This window comes from Centropristis striata, chromosome 9, assembly GCF_030273125.1.
Source record: "Centropristis striata isolate RG_2023a ecotype Rhode Island chromosome 9, C.striata_1.0, whole genome shotgun sequence".
Taxonomy (NCBI): Eukaryota; Metazoa; Chordata; class Actinopteri; order Perciformes; family Serranidae; genus Centropristis; species Centropristis striata.
In genome coordinates, this window is record NC_081525.1 from 24,344,697 (window position 1) to 24,369,984 (window position 25,288).

Below are 25,288 nucleotides of genomic sequence, written 5' to 3' on the forward strand. Positions count from 1 at the left end.
CTTTGTTTTACATAATCCAATCCAAACGAACATTCAGTATTTACTTTGTTATACAACCATCAGTCCCAGAAGAAGTTAATTCGAAGACCATATGCTACTTACTGTCGCCTAAATTCCCCCTTGCATGTGTCTTGCCAGGTCTTGATGCTTTGAAGCAAAAACATGTTATTCTTTCTCTTTTAGAATAAAAAATAAATGGTTCCACTTCACCTTAAGCATACTTTTCTTCTTGACCTGAATCTGAGAAACTGAAAAGTTCACTGTGATTGTAACAGTTTTCTTCACAATGTAAACCTCAATGACACAGATTGAAAGGTTGCAGGTTTAATACCAGTGCTGCAGACAGGTTTGGAGGGGAACTCTGTCATTTGGCTTGTCTTTCTGAGTGATAAGTTGCACAGCTGAGCCCAAATATTTTTCCCTGGTTTAACTGGATATTTTTCTCTTGACATATCTCCTCACCTGTTTGGCATTTTTCAAATCATCCTGTCACAACTTTCTTTGTTATTCTTTCCTTGAACCAATTTCTCACTTCTTCTTCATTATTACTTTTTTGGCCTTATTTCTTTCTCTCTCTAAAACAGCTGTCAGCAAGCCCTTGGGGTTTCCTAATTACCCCCTGGTCAGTTCCATCCTAGTTATTAGTCTCACTTTGAAGTGAGTGAAGTCTGTTGACGTCTTACAACACTTGGACGTAACACAGTGGAGCTTAGGGCATGACAACACGGCAACAGAAATAGGATGAAAATGTTGAGATTTTAGCTGTTTACCTGTTGTTTTAGTGTGGAGGGAAATCTTGTGGAGGGAGCAAAAACTACCTGAAAACACTATTTTGGATGCACACTAAGGGGAAAAGAGTCAGAGAAGAGAGGGTATTCGGATAGAAGAAAGGATGCATTGTGAGTGGGAGTGAATGTAGAGGAACTAGGAGGGAGACAGGGAAAGATGGAGCAGGTGATGAAGGGAGTGCTAAAGACAGGCTTCTTCCTGACATATTTAGGCTGCTGCTGCTGAGTCAGGGTAGAAAAATGTGCCTTAATCCTTAAAACAGAGGTGTCCCTGCCCCCCTCAGGGCCGGGTGGTCTTGTGTTTTGGAAGAAGCACGTGAGGAAATGAGCCTGACTTGGCTGTAGATAAAGTTATTCTGACACCTTTTCTTTTGACCTTGTCTGGGTCGTACAATCAACACAGTACAGCCTGAGGCACCGCTGAGATTAAGATCAATATGGTGGCATGTTGAGGTATTTCAATTTGTTTCAAGTCAAATCTGTAATAAATCAAAAGTATTGCCTGTAAATTTACTGTCAGCATCTGGTAAATGCCCTGTATTTCTTTCAAAATCACGTCATCACTGATTGAAGTTGAAACATCAGTGCAAAACTATACATTCCTTCACACCTACTGTACTCAGGTGTGTCAACCTTCTGACCCTGTGACTACTGGCCTTCTGTTACCACAGCGCTTACTCAGCCAACCTAAAAGACACTGTCTTACTTTGGTTTATAGCTGGCTTGAAAGCAATAACAAGTTTGACTTACAGTCTTACTTTTCGTTAAAGGAATAAATACTTCAAAATAAATCCCTGCCTGGCATCTGAGATGGACACAAATTGGAGTTTTGCTCTGTTTCTCCATTATGGTGACTTTTTCTCGCACTGTATTTTCTTCACTTTGGAAAGGTCAGGGACTCTGGAGAGAATTCTAGCGATGGGAATGGAATAGAGAAAACACGCCCTTGAAGAGATGAATTACAGTGCACATCATGAATCAATTGGAAAATCTTTTCAGATTCCACAGCTTCTCCATGTCTGGATTCAATATTCATCCCTGTTTTACCAATAAAGAGGAAATGAGGATGAAAGATACGCCTTGAAACATTATTAGTTGTAGTAACAGCCATCACTCTTTCTGCTACAGTGACAATAAAAGTTTATGCTCTGTTACTTCTTGTGGTCGAGCCTAAATTCATTCAGGGTAATGGAAGAAGTTCTTGACTTACATATAAAGGTCTAAAACATTAAAGAAATACATTAAGTGCACTGATATGTCACAATATATATGTTTAAAGATTTTAATGTGACATTTCTCAAAGCCGAGGACTATTTCATGATATATTTTTACATCGAGAAAAGAATCCCCAATTCACCTTTATACAAATTTAAACTGTAACCTTCACTTTCACATCTTCTTTCTGTGTCTGTTTCAATTCAATCATTACAGTAGATTAAGTTAATTGAGTGGCTAAATTTGACAGCATATTGGTTGAATGATTGATCTGGCAAATTTGTATTTTTTAATCTCTTTTGTCTAGAGGTGCCCAGGGCTTCAGTAGAGCCTCGGAATCAAACCTTCACAGTAGGAGATGAAATGCGGATCAGATGCTCGGCCAGTGGGTACCCGCCACCACGTCTGGTCTGGACCCACAACGACATGTTCATCATGGCATCAAGCAGGTGAATTCTCCTTTCACATGAGACATCTATGGACCCTGTCTTACACCTAGTGCAGGTGTCATTGCTAGTTTTGCAATTGCAATTTTTCTTCAATGCTATCTCCTCCCACATCTGGTTCATCCCAAGGAGCTTTGGTGGTTTCCTGCTGTTCCCGTAGATCCTCTGCTCGTGTGTGCACAGAAAACCACTCACTTCTTCAAGTTGCCACTTAAATATCAGTGCACCATGCAATACACTGATTGGCTTAATTCATGTTACACCCAAACACCTATGCTTGATTAAGAGACTAAATATAGTCTGTTTGTCCCTTTTTAAAGTAGCTGTTCACTTCAGATCACAAGCTCTGGTTTCACTGGTTTTACTTCTTTTCTCTCTCTTTTTGATCATGTTGGAATGTCCTAAAAATGTATAAATGTGTATCTTGTGTGTGTTAAGACACAGGATGACTCCTGATGGGACACTGGTCATAAGAAACATGGAGAAAAAGGATGGAGGAGTGTATGGCTGCCTGGCCAGCAACCAGGCTGGGACAGACACAGTGACCTCCATCCTCACTTACATTGGTGAGTGCCACAGAGTAACTGCATCCATCCATCCATCCATCCATCCATCCATCCATCCATCCATCCATCCATCCATCCATCCATCCAGTTATCCATCTATCCATCCATCCATCCATCCATGCATCCATCCATCTTTAGCTACACCAACTCATGTCAATCCCAGCTGACACTGGGCAAGAGTACACCACGGACAGATTTCCAGTCAATCACAGAACTGACACATACAGACAGACAACCATTCACACCCACATCCACATCTTCAGCTAATTATTAGTCGCCAGTTAACCTAAACCACGTGCCTTGGTAATGTGTGAGAAAACTGGAGCAAATGGAGAAAAAAAAACAGGCCAGAGGGCACATTCAGTCAGATGGAAGTAAATAAAACCGACAATTACATAAACTGCGATATGCAAATCCAAACAGCATGTTTTGCATTTCTCAGTTTGCTCTCTGTATCATACTGATCTGTCTATTGTCCAACAACTCTGCTTCCCTAGAATCTCCTGTGGTGACAGTGGCTTTGAGTGATATTCTCATTGGCATTGGAGAAACCACAGTGATGGCTTGTTCTGCATCTGGAGTCCCACAGCCTGACATCTTGTGGTATAAAGGTAACACCTGATAAAAGAAACAACATTTGCTCATTCTGAACAAGTGAACAAACACGCATGCAAGCTAAAAATAACATCCCAATCGAATTATAGAAACATTTATCACACAAAAAGAATTTTGAAAGTTTGGTTTTCTAATGTTTGCTCATATGCATAAAAAAACAACAACAAGCAGACCACCCTCGGCTGTTGCCTTTGTCCTGATTGCTAGGCGATGTCCAGCTGCACTCATCAGCCTTCTTGGACGTGGATGTGTTAGGAGGTACACTGACAATAAAAGAAACCCAGGATATCGATGCTGGAGGTTACTCCTGTGTGGCTGTCAATGCAGCTGGGACCTCATCAGGAAAGATCTCTCTCGATGTAGGAGGTGAGAGTGCCACCTGTACACTACTCAGTATAATGAACACAATAAATAGGAAGATTACTACTTGTAAAGCCTTAGTATAGATGTGAATGAGTTTGGTCGTGATAGAGCAATTGCTTGTTTCTTGTGTTGTAAGGTAACTGTGTCACGTATGCATCTTTGAGCTTTAAAGTCTAAACGGTGAATGAACTGACTGTTTTGGCTCACAGTATACACTAGTGTGTGATGTCTGCTTATAATGATACAAAGGCTGCTTTGGTGCTGTTACTGAACGATGCTGTTGCCAGGCAAGGGACACAACATGTCTGGTTTACACCTAAACAGGGTTACATAGGGGTGTGTCAACATCCATGTGTGGTTAATTGTGCAAGCAAGACCTCTGCACATGCACAAAATATAAAAATGACTGACATTTATGACTGAGTGTAGTTAATACACAGAAATTCATAAATCTTTTGTAAATACGACATTTGCATATTTTTTACTGTTTTGAATCTACTCATAGGTAACTCAATAATGTTGAATATTAAATAAATAAAAAAGATATTACAAAATAAATAATCATATGAATACATTTTGTAAAAAATGTAAATGAACTAACATTTTGTGAAATAAGACTTCTTTTACATTTCAATTTTAATAATTTCATCAATTATTTTCATGACAACTTAATTTTATTGGATTTCATTTTCATTTCATTACAGACATCTTTATTTCATATTGACCTTCTTTTTTTAAAGTTGAATAAAAAAAACATTTTTTTGATTTGATTTGATTTGATTGATTTGATTTAACTAAATTATAGCATGTCATCGGTTTGAAGGTGAGAAGGTCGGGACACCACTGTCATGAAAAGTGATTAAGAAATAAAAAGTGGAATAAAATAGAAGTATTATTGGGGAAAATCAGACTTGTGAAAAATATTCAAATCACAAAAATATATATAAAAAGATTTTTTAAATAAAAAATGATTGAAATATTGTTTATTTATTTTTGAAAGATATTATAGAACAGCTCCATATACATAGTGCATCTGGTCCTAAAATGAGCAGTGAACAGTCCGAGCTGACATGATGGACAGCTTGATTGTCTGCAGAATTCAATACAGATGGATGGCTCTCCCCTAAACCTTTTAACCTTTTCCATCTTCAACCCTGATCGTTCCAGCCGCACCCAAGTTCACCCGAGAGCCATCAGACGTGGCGTCAGACATCGGCTCCAATGTCACCCTGCTGTGCCTTGCCAAGGGGCACCCCGAACCACAGGTCACCTGGAGCAGAGAGGATGGACTTCCAGTTTTCAACAGGCCGCGCGCACACGGCACTATTACACAGAGCACGTCAGCTTTACACATCACCAGTGAGTTATTTTAGTCGGATATGTTCATACACATTAAACATGATAATGCCCCACATTTATGCTACATAAATACTTATTTTTCTCTGTCAGACCTGTGGGTGGAGGATGAGGCGGTGTATATCTGTGAGGCTCACAACCACTTTGGCAGAATCCATACCCAGGCCACAATCACTGTGACTGGACTGGGTAAGTGCTACATTTGCTCCTCTCTGTAACTCTCTTTGTCTCTCTTAACCTTGTGAAGCCCAATCAGTTTCAGGGTGTTTTTTGCTCCTGCCACATTTCACTCACTGTGACCTCATTTTTCATTGCAATATATAAAACCTTCTCCTCCATGGCTAGAACTCAAAAACATCCTTTTTTCAGTATAAAATGGTTAAAATGTCATAAATCATAAACACACAAGTTGAACTTCTTTGATCATTTATTTAACACACTTGTTTTATTTTTCAGTATCTAAAAGTGTTATTTATATTCAAGAAAAAATAGAAATGAACTCCACTTGCTATACATGTTGATTTTTTTAAAAACCTTTACAACCTCATCTTACAACCTCTTTTGTTAACTCTGATATCTGTTTTGTCACTTACACTTTATGTAAATGGTTAAGACAGCTTAGATTTGTTTATTGTTCTTAACAGAAGCGTCCATCAGACATGATTCATTCAGGTGCTGTCAGAAATTTAAAAATGAGACAATAATGTCTTCTACACTAGTAGAATAGTAATATATAGTAATAATTTTGGCTGTTCAGAGGGTTGTAATTGTGTTTGCAATTGGGCATTTCTCTGTGATTTATTATTGATTGATTCATTAACTTTATTATCCATAAGTGGAAATTCATTATGGTTTGTGATAAATGTGATAACTTTAGCAGGAGGTGAAGGAATACAGAAGTGTAGCTGAACTGTGAAAAGGCTCAGATTGGGCTGTCTGACACTTCAAAGTCTTGTGGAGCACAAATTGCATTTACACACTCACACATGCCTGCATTACTTTTTGCTGAATATGCATTTTTCTGCGTGTGTCTAATCAAACATCATATCTACGCACCATGTCCAGTACATTTTCTAAAAAAACATACAGTACCTTTGAGTGCCTACATCTGTCTGTATGTCCTTGTGGATGTGTGTGCGTGCGTGTACGTCTCTGTTTCAGTCTTTACATGTGAGTGTGAGTTCATTAGCACATTTCAGTGGGTGTGTTTGAACACATGGGCCTTGTTAACCACTGTTTCTGTTTCACCGTTTTCTTTACAGTGGAAACACACTGAGCTCTTATATGTGGGCCAAAGGTTAGAAACCACAGAACCACCCAGATGACATGTATTACTGCCCCACTGCCCCATTTCCACACTGACAATATTATCTCATGAGACGAACACACCCAGTGCAGAAGCAATTTTTAAGTAGCTTCTCTGGACAATGTTTGGAGAAGAGCATAATGAAGTTTGCATGCATGTGTGTGTGTGTGTGTGTGTGTGTGTGTGTGTGTGTGTGTTTAAGAGGTTGAGTTCCCAGGCCGGTCAGGGCGGTCGTCAAATTCCCCTTTGACAACACCCTGGTGTCTATCACAGCTGATGACATCAGCATTGTCCTGGTGGACACAGCCAAATCATTTAGACAAATGTGATGTCATCAAGTGTGTGTGTTTGCGTATGTGTTGTGTATAGGTGCGCATATGTGAGAGAAAAAGGGTGTGTGTTAATGCTTTTAGCAGCTGTGGAAAATGTATACTATATATGCTGTATTGTTAGTTTGTTTATAGCAACCAAGAGTTCCTTATTCATCACACAGCACACACACAAACACTAACACATGTGCTTCCTTTGAGTTTTGCTGGAGGTAAAGACCTTTGATCGTCAGTATATTATTTTTGTCTGAAAATCAATACAAACACACTTTTTTGTCCAATGTGTTGACACACTACATTTGAAACATTTGTCATATTTTCTCCATTTTTTGATTGTCTGGGACATGGGAATGTAGTGATTGGTTGGGTTCTTTTGGCTGTATGTACTTGACCAGTGTGTGTGTGTGTGTGTGTGTGCGTGTGCGTGTGCGTGTGCGTGTGCGTGTGTGTGTGTGTGTGTGTGTGAATATGAATCTACTATTTTTGTTTTTTGACACACAATTGCACTTAGGGATGTGCACCTGATTACAAAAAAAATCACAAAAACAAATATTCACAAACCTATCCATATGTATGTACAATTTATATACAACTGCAACTGCACGTATGGATGTGCACATGATTACAAAAATAAATTAAAGAGTCAACTATTCACAAACCTATCCATATGCTTATATACAATTGCACGTAGGGTTGTGCACATGATTATAAATCACAAAACAAATATTCACATACCTGTTCGTATGCTTATATACAATTGCATGTGAGTAAACAACTTAAATAAAGTAACAGTAAAATAATACTAACATGAATCTACTTAATCGTTTTCTAGAATACCTTCCTGCTATTCTCTGAGCCTCCTTTCATTTTTGTTTGCATTGTATCTGCAGTCTCGCCTGTCATTGCCGTGAGTCCGGCGGTACTCAGTGTGATCGAGGACCAGCAGGTGACTTTGCCCTGTGTGCTATTGGCGGGAAATCCGCTACCTGAGAGGCAGTGGCTACATAACTACGGCTTGGTGAGGACAAAGAAAGGACATTCTTTTAAAGGTCTTCCATTTCTTTTTTTTAAATAGCCATGATATCATTTGAACCTTTCATTTCAGGTGACCTCAGACCAGTATGTGACAGTGAGGAGGGATGGCAGTCTGCATATTGAGAGAGTCCAGCTTGACGATGCGGGCGACTACACCTGTTTGGCTGAAAACGTTATTGGAGCAACCAACCATACCACAACTGTCAACGTCTATGGTAATGTACAAAAACTTACATAGAAGGCAACTATAAACATGCATATGCACCACAATGAGGAAACATGCAGTGGTTTAGTCTTTATGGTACCTTGTGGAGTTTTTGGACCCATATTCTGTGTTGTATCGGCAAAAATTGTGAAAGTATTGTGATATTTCTGCGAACTGTACAGAGCCATAATTCAAATGTCTAGTTGATGCTAATGTTAGGTTTGTATATCATATCATTATTATTATTATGTTTTTATGCCATTTTTGTCTTCCTCTGTAAACATCTAATCAGTTGTTAGTAAGCCCTTCTTGTCTCATTACGCCTGACGGGATCATGAATTCAGTCATGTGCTGACTAATGTCTAATTATGTCTGTATCCTCTTGGTACAAAAAATTATTTTCTTGAAAAAATCACAAGGCAATACTCAGCAAGTATCCAGAATAAAAAACAAGCTTTAACCAGTCTGTTGTGTGCCACATTTTTGTCCTTTGTTGTGGCTCAAAAACTGACACCCTAGAATAATTACATACCATATATGTTATCAGCCACTAAAGTTAATTAGTTTCGCCTCACAACTAGAAGGTCCTTCGATTCCCGCCAGGACGCTGTGGGAGTTGCAGTCCCCACCTCCATGTCTCCAGCGCCCGTGGGGCAAAACGGCCTTACTGTGTGGAGTTTTCATGTTCTCCCCGTGTCCCCCTAGGTTCCCCTTACAGGGACCTCTCACAAAAACGTGCATTGATCCTGGTCGCTATAGTGCGACTGATGGTGCACTTTTCTAGATGACAGGGACAAGGAGAGCATCAATTACTGCCACATACCAGCAGTTGGTGCCAATATAAAAAGCAATATTGTAACAATAAAATGAAGCAATGTGCCTAAACAGAAAATCCATAGACAATGCTCTTGTTGAATCAGCAACATTTTACATTGTGTCTCTGTACTAAGCATTTATAAGCAGTAAAACAGTTCCTTTTACCAGTTCCTGTCATTGTACCAGGACACTTAATGGCACTGAGCCATGGTTAGTGTTATTCATCAATTGTGTGCTTTTTCTCTGAGGAGTAAGAACATCTTTACAGTACAAAAAAGGCCTATTGTAAATGTTTTATTAGATATAATAAAGACTCCCCCCCTGTTTTTCCTTTATCCTTGTATTCTGTTAACTCCTCCATTTCTCACTGCCTTGCTCAGTATATTTCTCTTACACTGCATGAACCTCATGAATAGGATTATCTTGGAGGTTGCATTAAAACCAGGAGCAGCTGAGGGTAATGGCACAGTGTGGAGCACAGTGAGAGGGGAAAATGTGTTCTCCATTTATACAAAAGTCAGCCATTGCCAGATTCTACCAACTTAAATAGGAATCGTCCGCAGCATGTGCATAAAAGCGCTGGCTGGCTCATGAAATGAGGTCAGTCCATTTCAGCTGTACATACACAAAGCACTGGACATTTACACTGTGTAGGTCAGTGTACAGTTAAATTACAATAAACTATGAGAAATACTTTCCATAGAGCCTACATAATGAAAACATGCAAACACTGCAGATAGAAGACCACCATGCAATACTGGTTTGGTTTGTGTACAACGTGTGTGATTTTGTTGTTTAGTTAAACCACATTTTTCATTCCCAAGAAGATGCTCCAAGCCTCCCAGGGCTGATCTTTTCCGCAGATTCCTGGGGTCGTAACAAACAACAAAAACAAGACAGTGAAGGAGGAAGGGAAAGGAAAGGAAGAAAAAAATAAGGGGACACACATATAGGGACACTATATATTGAGACAACTAAATGCACAACACATACAGATCACAAAATCCAAATAATTACTTGATGACTGTATGTATGAGCAAAAAAACATTTAAGACTAACTGTATCTTTTTTTTCCTTTTATTTCCAGTGATTCCTACCATTCAGTACGGTCCTCAGGTGTTTAGCACAATTGAAGGCACTCCCATCACTCTGCCATGCCGTGCCAGTGGAGTACCCACCCCTGACATTACCTGGGCCAAGGTATGTATTGGCATTACCCGGTTCAGTACAAAGTACGGCAAAGTAAGAGCCAGTTATTGTTTGCATGCTCGCTTGTTCTCTTGCCTTTGAAGAGACCATCATTTTCTCTACATAAATAGCAATGAAAATTAATAGAAATAGAAATGTGGGCTATTTTTATTCCTGCAGTGTTGCTGTGCAGCTTTGGGCCGAGATAAGCTAAACTTGAATGAGTCCAGATGTTGATGCACTCTTTTCAGCTACAAGGGAGCAGGTCCTTGTGTTGTTTTGTGTTTATTTCTTAGTACAATACTCACTCTGTTGATGTGCTCTGGCAAAGACAATAGTACAGGATGGGAAAATGCTTTTGTGAGGGTACATGTGTGTGCCTCATGTGCTGCTCCGTGAAATCAGCTCTACCTGTGTCCGGTGGCCTGTACAGTGTGCTCAGTCTTTACATGTGCACGTTTGTGTATTAGTGTGTACTATAAGCCTGTGTGTGTGTCTGGACAGTTCTTCCCTCTTTTCCATCTTTTACACTAGTTTCTCTGAGTTGTAAAAGCGATGCTGTTAAAGTGAACAGGGCTACAGGGACATATGAAACTAGACCCTGCTAAGTTTTGCACCAGCTGTGAAGATGTGATTCCCTCTGATTCCTTTTCTGTTCTCTATAACATCAATCAAGTAAAGTCAGGTTCAGACCCAAAAGCCCAGTCCAGAGACAACACAGTCCTGATGCATTGACATCACATTTGATTCGTGATTTGGTCTATTTTATATTAACCTTTTTTTATCCAACAGCAGCAAAGAAAATCAAATCATAAATTTAAAAACGCTTAGAAGGTCAAACCACACATCCTAACTCTTTCTTGGACACCAATTCAACTGTTAATAATATCTTCTGAGTTAACGAAACAAACTGTGGCCCCTGCCCTTTCCCTGCTGTGATTTGTTTTGTAGGGTGGGGAGCTGCTGTACTTGGGTGGTCCGGCCTTCTCCCTGGATTCTGATGGCAGCCTCCTCATCACCTCCCCCTCTGGAAATGAGACCGGAGAGTTCATCTGCACAGCTACCAATGCTGCCGGCTACGCCTCGAGGAAGGTCCAGGTCACCGTCTATGGTAAACCTCATCACCAGATAAAGACTGAATAAAGTTTGTAAAAAGAAAAAGAAGCTCTTTTTATGTAGGATTAAACAACAACAATTAGTATAATTACTATGATAATTGCCAAGAAGTCTAGCAGCTGGAAAACGGCATAACAATAGATAACATTTTTTTCACGCTGTCTGACCTTAAATCAGACTAAACTTTTCCTGTTTGGGGTCAGTTAAGATTTTCAAAAGAATTTGTTTTTACAACTTTTTTCAAAGTCACAAGTTTCCATACACTAAGATTACTATGCCTTTAAACAATTTGGGAAAGCCCAGATGATGATGTCATGGCTTTGGAATCTTTTGATAGGTTAGTTGACAACATTTGAATTAACTGGAAGCACACTTGTAGATGTATTTTAAGGCACACCTCAAACACACTGCTTTCATTATTTTGTCTTATTGTTCACAACTAAATTGTACAGTAGATTAGTTCGGGTGGCAGTAGCTCAGACCTTTGGGACTTGTAAACCTGAGGGTGTGGACTTATAGCTAGAAACATGCTCCTTTGCCACTTCGGGCATCATTAAGTACAGTATGTCTTCTTTTCAAAGCCAGTCTTAAGGCAAACCTTCTAAATGATCTAATACAATATGCATTCGCCGGCCCCCCTTCTATAGCAAATATGAATAGGCAAATGTGCTCAGTGAGTTGCTGTGCACAAAATAATGTGCTCAGCAACTCACTGGCTCCCCTTTTCTCACAGTTCAACGTATGCTGGCAGTGATGGAGGAGTGGAAGGAGATTTTCAAAAAATGTGCCACATCCTGCTTTTTACGCTTTAATTCAACTGGTATTCAGCAAAGTATAAATTGCATTAATATGGGTGAGAGCTATAGAGGCAATAAATGTATTATCTGCAGCCCATTTATCAGTAATTTCTACCAACCATTATTTTTGTAGGTAGAAAATTGGTTTTCTAACTTGGTGGGCAGCAGGCTGTATGAATTGGTTCTTTTGTCCAGTCCGTCCTAGATCCAATGCTGGTGGCGCCGGAGGCCCAGCAGAGCCACTGAGAATGTCAGTCATTGAGGGTGAGGATGCCATTTTGCCATGTGAGGTCTACAGTGTCCCACCTCCCACCATCAGCTGGGCCAAGGAGATGCAGCTTATCTCCCCGTTCTCTCCTAGGTAAAACTCAGACAGAACCGTACACAATACTGATGTTGATGATACAATTTCACTTAAAATCTCCTCTGTTTTTTTCAGACACACACCTTGCCTCTGTGAAATTCACACCAAGAATAGTATTGTTCATTAATTATAAATAAACATTTGATATATAATCATATTATCCTTGGTGTAACCTCAAAGTTAGATTTGTAGCTCTGAAGCACTAAGAGAACATTCATGCTGTCTACGTTGCCGCACTCTGTCTCTGGACCGTTCATATCCTCAGGGTGCAGTTTGTGGTTTTATAAGATGACTGAGTAATCATACTCTTCTCTGTGATTTGTTGTACCTACTGTGCGCCTGCCACAGCAGCTGTAATTGTGGTTGATTGTGGATTAGTAAGAATTACTTGCGTATCTGTTTACAAAAAATTTACTGAATAAGTCATTGAGTGGAGAGGGAAAAAACAGTGAGTGTGTGTGCTTGTTTTTGTACTTGGAAGCTTTCCAAGACTAATTTTCACTCAGACTTTCACTTAACGGTTTAGTTTATTGCTGTTTCTGTGTGTGTATGTGTTCCTCTCAGGCACACTCAGCTTCCCTCAGGCTCGATGAAGATCTTGGAGACCAGAGTGTCAGACGGTGGACTTTATGTGTGTGTTGCCTCCAATATTGCTGGAAACTTAACACAATCCATTGAGCTGAGTGTTTCGGGTGAGATCACAAATACTAACAAATATTTAATAATGATGCTATCACGGGCAATACAACAATTCCTGTTTGTATGAGTCTACTATGTAAGTTAGTACAATTTGAGATGCAATCCAGTGGTGAAAAGTAAGTAAATACATTTACGCAAGTACTGTACTGAAGTACAGTATTGAGGTACGTGTACTTTACATGAGTATTTCCATTTTATGTTACTTTATACTTCTAATCCACTATATTTTGAGGCAGATGTTGTACTTTTTACTCAACTTCATTTAGCTGCCAGCTTTAGTTCCTTTTTTTTAACATAAAAAGACATGTTTAGTTTAAAGTGATTAGACTTAAAATGATGCCCTATATTTATAAAAAATAAAACAACAAAAAAGCATCAATACAAATAATGTAATAATATATTTAGAATATGTAAAACAGTCTGAGTTGATCCATTCTGCATAACGAGTACTTTTACTTTTGATACTTTAAGTACATTTTGATGCTAATACTCGTGGTTTTACTAAGTAAATTTTGAATGCAGGACTTTTACTTGTAGTGGAGTAATTTCACAATATCGTATCAGTACTTTTACTTTAGTAAGGGATCTGAATACTTCTTCCACCACTGATGTTATCACATGATAAAACATGTGACTATTTCAATCAAAGCTGCTGACTGAAGTCACGTTTTCTTCCTGTAGCTGTCGTGCGATAGATGCTACCAGATACAACTGAACATCGAAAAATTAAACAGTGAAAACTAGCCATTAATGCCATTTGCAATCACACAAAATATCTGCTGAATTACAGCAGAACACACACTATAGAACCGATTTTGACGTACCTGCTTGATAAATAACTGAAGCTTATTAATTGTTCTGTTCTGCAGTGCCCCCCAGTATCCAGGCTGGCCCCAGGGTAATGAAGGTGCAGGTGGGTCACCCTGTGGAGCTGCCCTGTGTGGTGAGAGGGGTCCCAGAGCCCACCCTCACCTGGACAAAGGATGCTAAGAGATACCAGGTATCACCTGATGGCAGTCTGGCATTGAGAAATGTTGGGCTGGCTGACGAAGGAACCTACACCTGCACAGCCACAAACGCTGCAGGCAGAGATGAGGCTCAAATTCAGCTTCATGTGCAAGGTTGGTTTCCGTCAACACTTTTTTTTATATTTGTCTTTTGTTTTTTAAAAAAACATCAACAATCAATCATGAATAACGCTTTTTATTACTTGTCATGGTAGTGTTTATTAAACAACCCTAATTCAAAGTTATTAAAAAACATTACTGTATTGTTTAGGCATATGCACAAAAAAAATGTTCAAGTGCCAAAGTAAGCTGTTTGTTTGTTCAGTTGAGTTTAGAATTCTTTCGTTGAATGAAGGCTGTTTAATACGGCGTAATTTTTGCAAGATGCAAACTAAAACTGTTGCAGATGCTTTGTATTGTGTAAAGGTGTATGTTGCAGTGTGTATTTATCATTGATAATGCGTTTGTGGGTTTTCAGTGCCCCCTGTGGTCGAGGTATTGGAGCCCCCCTTCAATAGTCCCCTGCAGGAGAGAGTTGCGAACCAGCGTATTGCATTCCCCTGTCCTGCCAAAGGTAATGGAAAACTTCCACCAAGCCCCTGATTTATGAAGAAGATGATTTATCATTGTGTTTCCGTGTGGAGGATATAAAACGTACTTATACTCCTTATAAAAGTGCCGTTTAGTGAAAAGTTGGTTTTACTGAAAGTATACACTATGCTTTGCAAATAATCATGATTATATCAAGTATAACGCACCATTCTTATCCTGCCTCTCTTTTACAGGTCTTCCTAAGCCAGTAATTCGCTGGTTGCGAAATGGCCAGGAACTGACGGGAAGTGAGCCCGGTGTGTCCATCCTGGAGGACGGTACGCTGCTGATTCTGGCCTCTGTGTCACCGCTGGACAACGGAGAGTATGTCTGTGCTGCGGTCAATGATGCTGGATCCACTGAGAGGAAGTACCAGCTCAAAGTTAATGGTGATTAACCTGGTCTCCGTGTTTCTGACCTGTGACTTTATAAATCACTGAAACATCCATTTGACTCTGTGAAAACTAATGCTTAAACCTCGGTCATCATCTTTCACATTCCCACAGTGCCTCCAGTTTTTCGTGATGGAGAAACGCCAGGCAACGTGTCACTGGTCCTGAGCCAGTCCACCAGCTTGGTGTGTGATGTCATAGGAAGTCCAACCCCTGTCATCACCTGGTACAAGGATGGGACTCCTGTACGTGAAATCCCATGAGTAAACTGTTTTTTTTATACAAAAATATTCACAGATGATTCTTCTGTTGAAGGACCACTGGGTAAGATTTAGTGGCATCTAGCTGTGTTTCAGATTCCTCTCCGCTCACCCCTCCCTTTCCAAGCATGAAGAGAATCTACGATGGTTCATTTCAGTATAAAAACATTAAAAAAGTACTATTCTAGAAACATGGCGGTACAACATGGGAGACTCCATGGAATATTGTAAACTATTGAAAACTCAACAATTCTTGATTATTACTAATGAAAATACATTTCTGCCACTAGATACTCTTAAATCATAACACTGTTCCTTTAAATGTTAATAAACGCATCAAAGACACAATCAGAAATTAAGTAACATGCTGCATTATAATTTCCATAACCTATACTTAAACTGTGGTCTTATAAGTCATCTACAAAGATTGCATCACAAAACTTTGCATGCATAAAAGTAATGAGAAACTATAACGACTTTCCCTTCATTTATTAAGTGCTCGTAAAGACTCTGATCACAGGGTACACTGTCCAAGAGAACAGACCTGAAACCACCTTGGATCCTGTGTGTATGAGTGTGTGTGACCAGACAGGCCAGCCATGGTGGCAGCATGGTCAAAGCTATAATGGCTGAATAATTATGATAAATTGATGCGAGAACAGAGAGTTAGCACACACTTTGCTGTAACATCCCAGTTAGCTGGCGGCTTTTTGTTCCCTTGGCTGCCTAACAAATTATTCCTGCAAGGCACAGATGGGAAAATCAGAGCACTTACTTTAATCTGCAAATTATGAGCAATCTGTTTTTGGTTTGAAGCAACAATTTAAAACTTTTCATGTTTTGTAAAATTATATTTCCCAGCTGAATAGATCATTTGCTCTCAGACAGCAGGTTTTTTTTTTAATTCTGTCTGATTTGTAAGCTTTTTATTATCTTAAATCCTTTTATCATGATGTCGTACAATTAGCCCTGTAATTAATGTCAGGCATCATTTCCCAACTTGTAACTTATACTGTTGTTTTTGCTTTTGTGTTTGATTCAATTTATTCATATTGATCGACAGGTAATTGCTAGTAACAGCATCCAGTTTCTTGACATGGGAAAAACCCTGCGACTACTGAATGCAGCAACAACACATGCAGGCAGCTACAGCTGTAAAGCCATCAACATCGCAGGCAGCACAGAAAAGGACTTCTTCCTGGATATACTGGGTGAGTAAGGCCAGTGAGCAATTGCCTTTGGAAACTCCCAAGAATTATGGGGAAAGAGTTGTGTGGACATACAGAACTTGAAATTAATTCCACATTAATGGAAACCTTTTAAACCCTTTGAACCCTTTTAATACATAAATGCAGCCACATGTGCAGGACCTAAGCCTTCCCGTTTAATCAGTTTCTTGGTAAGTCAGCTAATATGCAATGATCCTCTTTCTCTGTGTCTCAGTCCCACCGACCTTTGTAGGATCAGACTCTCCTCGAGATGTCTCTGCCATTGTCAAACAGGAGATCATTTTGGAGTGCAAGGTGCAAGGAGCGCCCTTTCCCACAATCCACTGGTACAAGGACAGGAAGTAAGCACTTTGGAATAAAAGTATATTTACTATTATGAGAAGAATGATCAAACAAATTGAATAAACTGAGTTAAACTTCTGTTTCTAGGCTGGTGTTTCTTGGTGATCCCAACCTAGAGGTCACCAACAGGGGGCAAGTTCTGAGGATTAAAAGTGCCCGTCTTGGGGACAAGGCCCGCTACCAGTGTAGTGTCATGAATACAGCTGGCAAACAATCCAAGGACTTCAATCTCAGTGTGTATGGTGAGTGTGGATTGTGACGGATCCTACCCAGTCAGACACTATATGCAAGGCCTGCTCTTTATACTGTAAATCTGTAAGTATGTTCACAAACCTAACACCGTGTCCTAAGAGCATGCAAGCCTCTGGTTATTGCGTAGCTTAACATCAGATTTTTTTCTTTCCAAACTGAACCCATAAGTGTGCCCTTCTGTTGCATCTTGTAAACAAGCCATGTACCTATGAGCTGTTTGCTCAAGATCAGACTGGAGCCATAATCATGTCAAAGATGACAATACTTTCTGTCTTCCTTTATTTGTAGCCTACTTTTTTAAACAGAAAACACACGTTTTATATTGTGATACTTACTAGAAATGACATACATATTAATGATGGTAATTTACCAAAAGTTATTTACCCTAGAAGAAACTTTTCGCTCCCTGGCAATTTTACCCCTTCTAGCTGCCACATTATTTAGATTTTTGTAGTAAAATGAGGAGGTATTGTATGGCTATTTCCTCATTTCAACTTCATGATTCAGTCGTTTTTCGTCTTTTGTGGCATTTTCAACACAAGCTACGGGAATAAATATACAAAATTTCAGCTCAAAGTAGTCAAAGCATTATTTGCACTACCTCTTTGTCAACAACTTACTGTTACCTCACACCTAACTTGAAGTATTGCAAAGCATACCGCACAACGTGCACTTTAAAGACTATTTATACCTCTACCTGCTTCTCTCTTGCAAACCTGTATGTACATACCTGTATATGCTTTGTTATTTGCACATATTGTTCTTTTTCTATACTATTTTTTAAAATTCTATTTATCTTACTGTCTTCTCTGGCATCTGACTGACAGCAAAGGAAAATGTTCATTGTGCAAGGAAATGTGTTTTTATTGTGTATATGACAATAAACTTTGAATTGAATTGAATTGCAATATGAATGCAATCAAATTGGTTGGTCTTTGGTTCTGACACAATGTAACATAACTGAGCACATTTTGTACCATTCTTCCAGTGCCCCCCTCCATCAAAGGTGGCAACATAACCACAGAAGTCACAGCCCTGCTGGACACAGTGGTAACATTGGAGTGCGAGGCTCGTGGAGTGCCTCTTCCCACCATCACCTGGTACCGAAAGGGAGAGGCCATCTTGTCCAACCGACAGGTTCAGTACGTTGAGCGAGGCCACTACCTGAAGATCTCTCGGGCGCAGGCGTCAGATGCCGGCCAGTACACCTGCAAGGTGACCAGTGTCGCTGGGAGCACTGAGAAGAGCTATGAACTGGACGTCTACTGTAAGAACCTGATCACCATCACACATTTTCTACACACATTTTCTTTTTTACTTAACTGTGCTTTATGTCAGCTTGAAAAAAAACTTTTAGAAACTCAACTTAACTGAAAATCCAGCTCACATTTTGACATTAAATCAGGTTTTTAACGGAGGAGCTCTCCAAACATAAGTTCCCATTGTCTCTGCATTTGCAATCCTTCTCATATGTTCTGAGCTCTGAAGCTTATTATTGTATTAATCTGAGCTTTAAGGCATTTGGTTTCACTCACAAGGCATAAAGACATCTGCAGCAATAAAGAATAATTTCAAACAGCTGTGGAAGGTCGGCAAACAATTTAATGTAAAAAATAAAATCCTTGATCATTGAGAAGCACAGAAATGGATACAGAGCAGAGGACCTGATGCATAAAGCTATTTTACATGTTGTTGGCTGATGAAAGCCAAAGAGTGTGAGATGTAAACAAGTCACCAGTCAAGTATAAAAGTCCTCAAAGCTTTAACCCTTTGTTCTTTTCTTTTTTTATGCATCTTTCCCCCCCAGTGCCTCCTACCATTGCAGGGGGTGATGATGGGCCAACTGAGAGGAAAGTGGTCCTCAGTAAGCCTCTGATTCTGGAGTGTGAGGCTGGGGGGCACCCTCCCCCCTCCCTCACATGGCTGAAGGATGGAGTTCCTGTGCGTGACGGTGAAAGTGTCCGTCTTCTCGAGCAGGGGAGTAAAATAGAAATTCTCTCAGCTACGGTGTCAGACTCAGGGCGTTACGTGTGCGTGGCTACAAGCATCGCTGGAGAGAAGGAGGTCAAATACGACGTCAGAGTTTTAGGTATAGAAACACACAAAAACAGCTTTTAACTAGACACTAACCTGCACACACTCAAGACTCATGTTTTCTATCTCTATGTATTAAAATAATATAACTTTTCTAGGAGGTTGGCTTTTTTGTGTGCATGCAACTTGTAGCTATATAATCATTTTAAAACCTTGGCATGACCTCATTCTTCTTTCCACAAAAACTGCTTTGATGCACCTTAAATTCTAGTTAGTTTATGACTCAAAATGTAAATGAAAATAAAGAAGAATTTGTCTACATGCATAGTATATTAACATCAGTCCAGCATTTAGTTCACCACATCTACCAAAGACAGATCAAAGTTCAAAAGATTTGATTCAGCCTTCACCAGGTAAAAAGACATGGGAAAGAAAAGACTTCAGAGATGTTGCTGCTGTGGCCCGGATATATGTAGAGGACTTATCTTGTTCCATGTTACCGAAGCCATACTGTAATGTGTAGAACTATGTGGCGTCAGCTGTCATCATAAATCAGAAACTATCCCTATATCACTCTCAAAATGGTGTAGTAAGACTTAATCATGTTAGTAAAAACCTAATTTGCTTTCATTCATTTCTACCTCTAACTATTTCACATTGCTTATCAGTATTTGTCAGAGGAACAAGCAGTGGTTTCGTCTGGGTATGAAACAGGTGGAGATGTCTAAATTTGTCTTTAAACACTTTTGTAACCACATTGTAGACAGGAAGTACCCTCTCCAGTTTCAAATGTCTATGAGCAAACCTAGTCACTCCAACAACTGTAGCCTGTCATGTTTAGTTTATTCTTCAACAACTCGTGCCAGTTGAAAAAGCATTGTACCGTTGTCGGCAGGATTCGAACCTGCGCGGGGAGACCCCAATGGATTTCTAGTCCATCGCCTTAACCACTCGGCCACGACAACTCATGAAGCAGAAATCCGAGCTGATACTGTTTTTTGCTGCTGAGTCGGTTGCTATCGGCACCATGTGTGCATTCCACATGGGAAACACACACCTGCCATTTCACTGTGGCTTTGCATGTCTGATTGATAAACTCACAAGAGCTCTTCACAAAGAAAATTTTGTTTCAAAGCAAGAGACCACAGGCAGAAGTTTTTATCTTTGCATTGCATATATCATTTTTATTGATCTTTTCTGATATTATTATTATTCTAAGCAGCAGAAATAGAAGAAGAATAGATCAGATATAACAGTTCCAAACCTGTAACATTAGAATTGATTTAAACAAGTTTAACCCAGCCTTTAATTCATTTGACGTGGTTTTCCAGTCTTTTTATACATACTTTATTTTTCATTTTGTTATACATTTTACAAAGGAAGTAACATACACAGACAAAAGCTGAGAAATAAATAACAGCAAGTAAAAAGATCAGATTCTCTTAGTGTTTTTTGTAAGAGAAGGGAAGGGGTCAAACCCAGGACCTGTTGTATTTCAGTCTATTTCTGTTTCCTCCATATGTCCTCCGGCCACAGCAGTCAGAGTTGTTACAGTATGCATGCACATATTCACAGCCACATCTTCCTACCTTTATATACACACATCTACATATATACATTATTATGAATTCTATGAGTTACCCATTTACTCCAGTTGTTAGTAAATTTGTCCATTTGTAATTTTAGGGAGAAAGTTAGCTTTTCCATATTGTATTTCTTTTACAATTCCAATCCATTCCCCTATGGTTGGGGGTTCTTTAGTCTTTAGCTTTTTTGATGGCTGTCAACATTATATTGATCAAATACTTAAATTATTTGAGGGTGAGATATTCCCTAGGCATACTGTGCAGAAATCATATTTATTCAGAACCCATTGTTAAATTGATCTTTCCTACTATTTCCACCAAGTAAGGTTGGTTTTCAGTCTAACATTGAAGGAAATATCCATTTTAAAATTCTGTATGTATTTATTGTGATTTCCCAAAGTCAAATACATTGAAATGTTACTTTAAATGTCACAAACATTTATTTTTTAAAATCTCAGTTCCACCTTTCATCGATGGAGCTGATGATGTGACAGACAGCACGGTGATAATCAACAGCCCTCTGGAGCTGGAGTGTCACGCCACAGGAACACCTGCACCTGTCATCACGTACGGTCTCCATTTCATGCAAACAAATTCAAATCCATATGCATACACACTGATTTTCACTGTAAAAACTATTTTTTTCAGGTGGTATAAAGATGGGAAACCAGTCAGACAGGGTGAGGGGTTGCGGGTGGCAGCCAGTGGTCGACGGCTGATCGTTTCCCGTGCTCAAGTCTCTGACACGGCTCGTTTTCAGTGTGTGGCCACTAATGAAGCAGGAGACCACGAGAGGGACTTCAATGTAGTTGTCCATGGTAAAATATCAAAATTTTTGTTTTGCAATAATATGTTGTTTTAAACAAATTAATGTAGTGGATAGTTTTGCATGAACTATAATTGTAATTAATTTAATTTGTGCTTTAAATGCAAGCCACATGGACAGTCCCACTTTGGGTAATTTCCGCCTTCTTGTTATGTCTTTTTTTTCCCCAATTTCCTGTAAATTGTTTATAAGAGAATAACTTCATCCTATTCATCTCTCCAGTTCCTCCATCCATTCATGCCACCGGGCCTGCTGAACGATCAGTGGTTCTCCACAAGCCCACCAGTCTGGAGTGCATTTCCAGCGGCATCCCTCCTCCCAGCATTACCTGGCTTAAAGACGGCCGACCTGTTGACACAACACAGGGGCATATCAAGGTTTGTTTCCTGATTGACTGAATATTAATACGTTGATTTGGCATGACACAGCACAGGAGTAGGCATAACTATAGGCCAAGCCCATATGAAGACTGATGCTGCTGAAATGCACCAAACACTGTAAGTTGTTCAAAACATCACAAAATTTACTGAATTTAAAAAAAAAGCCCAGACACACTGTTATGTTTCATGGTGGATTTTAATGTTTTTTTGGGTCATTGAAATGCAACACTAAAGCTGTGTGCAGGAACATTAATTTAAATGCACAATATGTAATTTTCTGCTGATAGGATTAAAAGAGTAACAAAAGACAGAGTTTGGTTATATTTTGAAGTAGTGTGGGATGACGGGAATTTTTGTTTTCACCACCATTGCCATCATTGCAGTCAGTTTCTCCCGGTTAAGATTCCTTCAGGTTTTTTTTGATTAGCCGAAATTATTCACAGACGTCTCCTCATCTCCAAAACACGCAGACCTGGTGATTAAAACACTCAATAAAGCAGTTTCACATTAAAAATCAGAGTTTCTTTGATGCTGTTCAGTTTGTTGATGGATGTGCTAGGGCCGAGCTGCTGCTAACATTTGCTGAGCTTAAGATCCAGATAACTAAAGTCCCTCATCCGGTTGAAATGTAGTGTTAAATACCACCAAGATCTAAAGAAATGTATCGTAAAAATGTGGCTTAAAACTGGATAAAAAGCAAATTTATGACAGATTCTGGCAGCCAACCAGAACGCTGATGCATGTGCAAAGAGGATATGATGCCATTGGCAGGTGTTCAAGGTCTAGTCATTCATAGACATTTTAATACAAAAAACATGTTATACTTTTAAGTAAAAGTTTTGTTTTTTTGTTTTAACTGGAATTCAATTACAGTTGAATCTTCTGCATATTGGGTTAAATGCTTAGATACTTAAAGACACAGAAATTAATCGAAGTCACGCTTGTAGTGGCCACAAACTAACAAATTCTTTATGTAGAATTTACTTTAATGCTCACAATTTAACATGAAAAGTAGTTACCATTCTCAATTCTCTGTGTCCTGTTTGTGTCTTTGTCTTTCACAGCTGGAGTCGGCAGGAAGACTGCTAAAGGTCACAGAGGCGAGACTAGAAGATTCTGGGAAATACACCTGCCTGGCCACCAATGCAGCTGGTGAAGCCCAACAGCACATACGGCTCAGTGTCCATGGTAACTTAAAGATACACACAGCACTATCTGTGCATGTTTCTGTCCCTTGTCTCACTCATCTCCTGGTTTCTATCATATACACTTCCCTCCACGTTCTGTGTTTAGGGACTAGGTGGAGACAGGAGAGTATCATCTGATAAATTATTGTTCTTGTGTGTAATACTCAGAGCCTCCCAGCATCCCCCACTCTGGAGAGATCATCAACCAGACCATCCTGTCAGGCTTTCCCACTGAGCTTGAGTGCAAGGCCACAGGCAGCCCATTACCTGGTAAGACGCCTCACAAACTTCCTCCTCTGTCCTGCTGCGCTCACTCGCAGGCTCCAGGGCGTCGTTTCCTCTGACTGCTGACTTGGAAATAACTGTACTGCTGCTTTTCTTATCTTTAACCATTAATGCAACAGCGGAAAATTGATCTCAGATGACTCCCTACAGGCAGCTTTACTCTTTTCCCACTGCCTCTTGTTCCAGTGTACAAGTTCAGTACAGATAAGAAGCCACATTCCAGTGTAACTGAACACTATTTTTTGGGGGGACGTTTCTCAATTTGACAGCAGGTGTTTCATTCCAACAATCTGATATCTTTGCGACCATGTTACATGTGAAAATGTTTTATTAGATTTTAAGCTCCAATGTTACTCAGCTACTTTGCGTTGTCTGTCTTTACAGGATTCAAAAATTATTGCCAAACCATGCAAAGAAAAACATGAATATTATTTTACATTGACTATGTCTTCATGCACTTATATTCCAGTTTTTCCAAAACCAAAAGACAATATTCGTACAAAGCTGTTTGCATGGCTAATGAAATTAATATTACACTGTAAGTGCATACCACAAGCCTACTACACAAGATATTCACAGCTAATAACATTTCACAATCACTGATTATTTGTGTGTAATAACTATTAACTAGAAAATTTCCTCTGGGGAAATTTTGAAAGGGCCACGGGGGCTACTGCCGGTGTGTTTAAACAATGATGAGATTCTTCAGAGATTTCAAACTATGCCCTTTAACCTCAAAATGTGTGTGTGTGTGTGTGTGTGTGTGTGTGTGTGTGTAACTAAAATCACATAAAGTTACCTGTGTGTGTGTGTGTGTGTGTGTGTGTGTGCACACGTGTGTGTTTGAAGCATATGTATGCATGTGTGAGGAGTGTGCGTGCTAACGCGCATGTGTGTGTGTATCTGTAACTGTAATCACATCAAAGATCAAAGGCAATCATCGTTTCTATGTATAAATTATTTCTGTAGAGTGGAATTTGCAGCCTGGAGCGCAGTTTTCAAATGTATTTTTTGACAGTTTTTTCTCTCCCTCTACACTCTGGCGATGATGTCACACACTGTGACACGAACATTCCGTGCAACACACACCCATTATAATCTCAGAATTTCTCAAAAAATGATCATGGTCATTGAACAGGGATTGATAAAAAACTATATGACCTATCGAAATGTGGATTAATACACCAATGCACAAGACTTGTGTCTACTGTTTAAAGTTTAAATGGAGTCTCTAGGTGAAATTATGCCGGAGAAGTAGACGTTTAAAGATCTCCAATTATTGTTCTTTTTCGCTCATTTTTTTTCGTCCGTCCCATTCATTTCAATGAAAAATTTTGGGCAGTTTTTCGCGACGTAAGTTGCGAAAAACTGCCCAAAATTCGTATTCTGTAGAGAAAAGTAATAGCACACCGATCCCGATCAAACCGCATGTTTTGATATATAATTTGTCCTGTAACTCTTCAAGTTGTAGGACTAGTAGCAGGACAAAATTGCGTCCGGAAGAGGAAGAAGAAGAAATCCACAGTATAACAGTAGTGCTCGGGGCTTCGTCCCATACAGCTATTGCTGTATGGGACCAGTGCTCGGTGCGATTGCCCCGAGGCCCTAATAATAAAAATCACTTCCCTGCACTCTCTGTCATCTTTTGAGCTGAAACTATCTTCAACCCAGAGTAACACATTTTTGAAAAAAATATGTTGTTAGCCAATATGT

General features: G+C 39.5%; 1 protein-coding gene, 1 long non-coding RNA gene and 1 other non-coding gene across 3 annotated transcripts in view; 2 read left to right on the top strand and 1 right to left on the bottom strand.

Annotated features, from left to right (window-relative positions):
- Positions 1–25,288, top strand: part of hmcn1 (hemicentin 1) — a 100,053-nt gene that overhangs the window by 37,528 nt on the left and 37,237 nt on the right. The window contains exons 12-37 of the mRNA XM_059340370.1: positions 2,311–2,452; positions 2,888–3,015; positions 3,513–3,626; positions 3,838–3,996; positions 5,161–5,352; positions 5,443–5,538; positions 7,875–8,002; positions 8,090–8,234; positions 10,128–10,240; positions 11,180–11,339; positions 12,337–12,502; positions 13,070–13,197; positions 14,074–14,325; positions 14,690–14,785; positions 14,997–15,191; positions 15,309–15,439; positions 16,518–16,665; positions 16,898–17,024; positions 17,113–17,267; positions 18,266–18,544; positions 19,085–19,366; positions 21,356–21,464; positions 21,546–21,715; positions 21,946–22,100; positions 23,168–23,291; positions 23,459–23,560. Of these exons, the coding sequence (XP_059196353.1) occupies positions 2,311–2,452; positions 2,888–3,015; positions 3,513–3,626; positions 3,838–3,996; positions 5,161–5,352; positions 5,443–5,538; positions 7,875–8,002; positions 8,090–8,234; positions 10,128–10,240; positions 11,180–11,339; positions 12,337–12,502; positions 13,070–13,197; positions 14,074–14,325; positions 14,690–14,785; positions 14,997–15,191; positions 15,309–15,439; positions 16,518–16,665; positions 16,898–17,024; positions 17,113–17,267; positions 18,266–18,544; positions 19,085–19,366; positions 21,356–21,464; positions 21,546–21,715; positions 21,946–22,100; positions 23,168–23,291; positions 23,459–23,560 (3,996 nt within the window). The remainder of the gene's footprint in view (positions 1–2,310; positions 2,453–2,887; positions 3,016–3,512; positions 3,627–3,837; positions 3,997–5,160; positions 5,353–5,442; positions 5,539–7,874; positions 8,003–8,089; positions 8,235–10,127; positions 10,241–11,179; positions 11,340–12,336; positions 12,503–13,069; positions 13,198–14,073; positions 14,326–14,689; positions 14,786–14,996; positions 15,192–15,308; positions 15,440–16,517; positions 16,666–16,897; positions 17,025–17,112; positions 17,268–18,265; positions 18,545–19,084; positions 19,367–21,355; positions 21,465–21,545; positions 21,716–21,945; positions 22,101–23,167; positions 23,292–23,458; positions 23,561–25,288) is intronic.
- On the top strand, positions 17,243–19,288 carry LOC131978160 (uncharacterized). Its single transcript, XR_009394938.1, has 3 exons — positions 17,243–17,267; positions 18,266–18,544; positions 19,085–19,288. It is a non-coding gene; the product is annotated as an uncharacterized LOC131978160 (long non-coding RNA).
- Positions 20,195–20,276, bottom strand: trnas-aga (transfer RNA serine (anticodon AGA)). The gene has a single exon. It is a non-coding gene; the product is annotated as a tRNA-Ser (tRNA).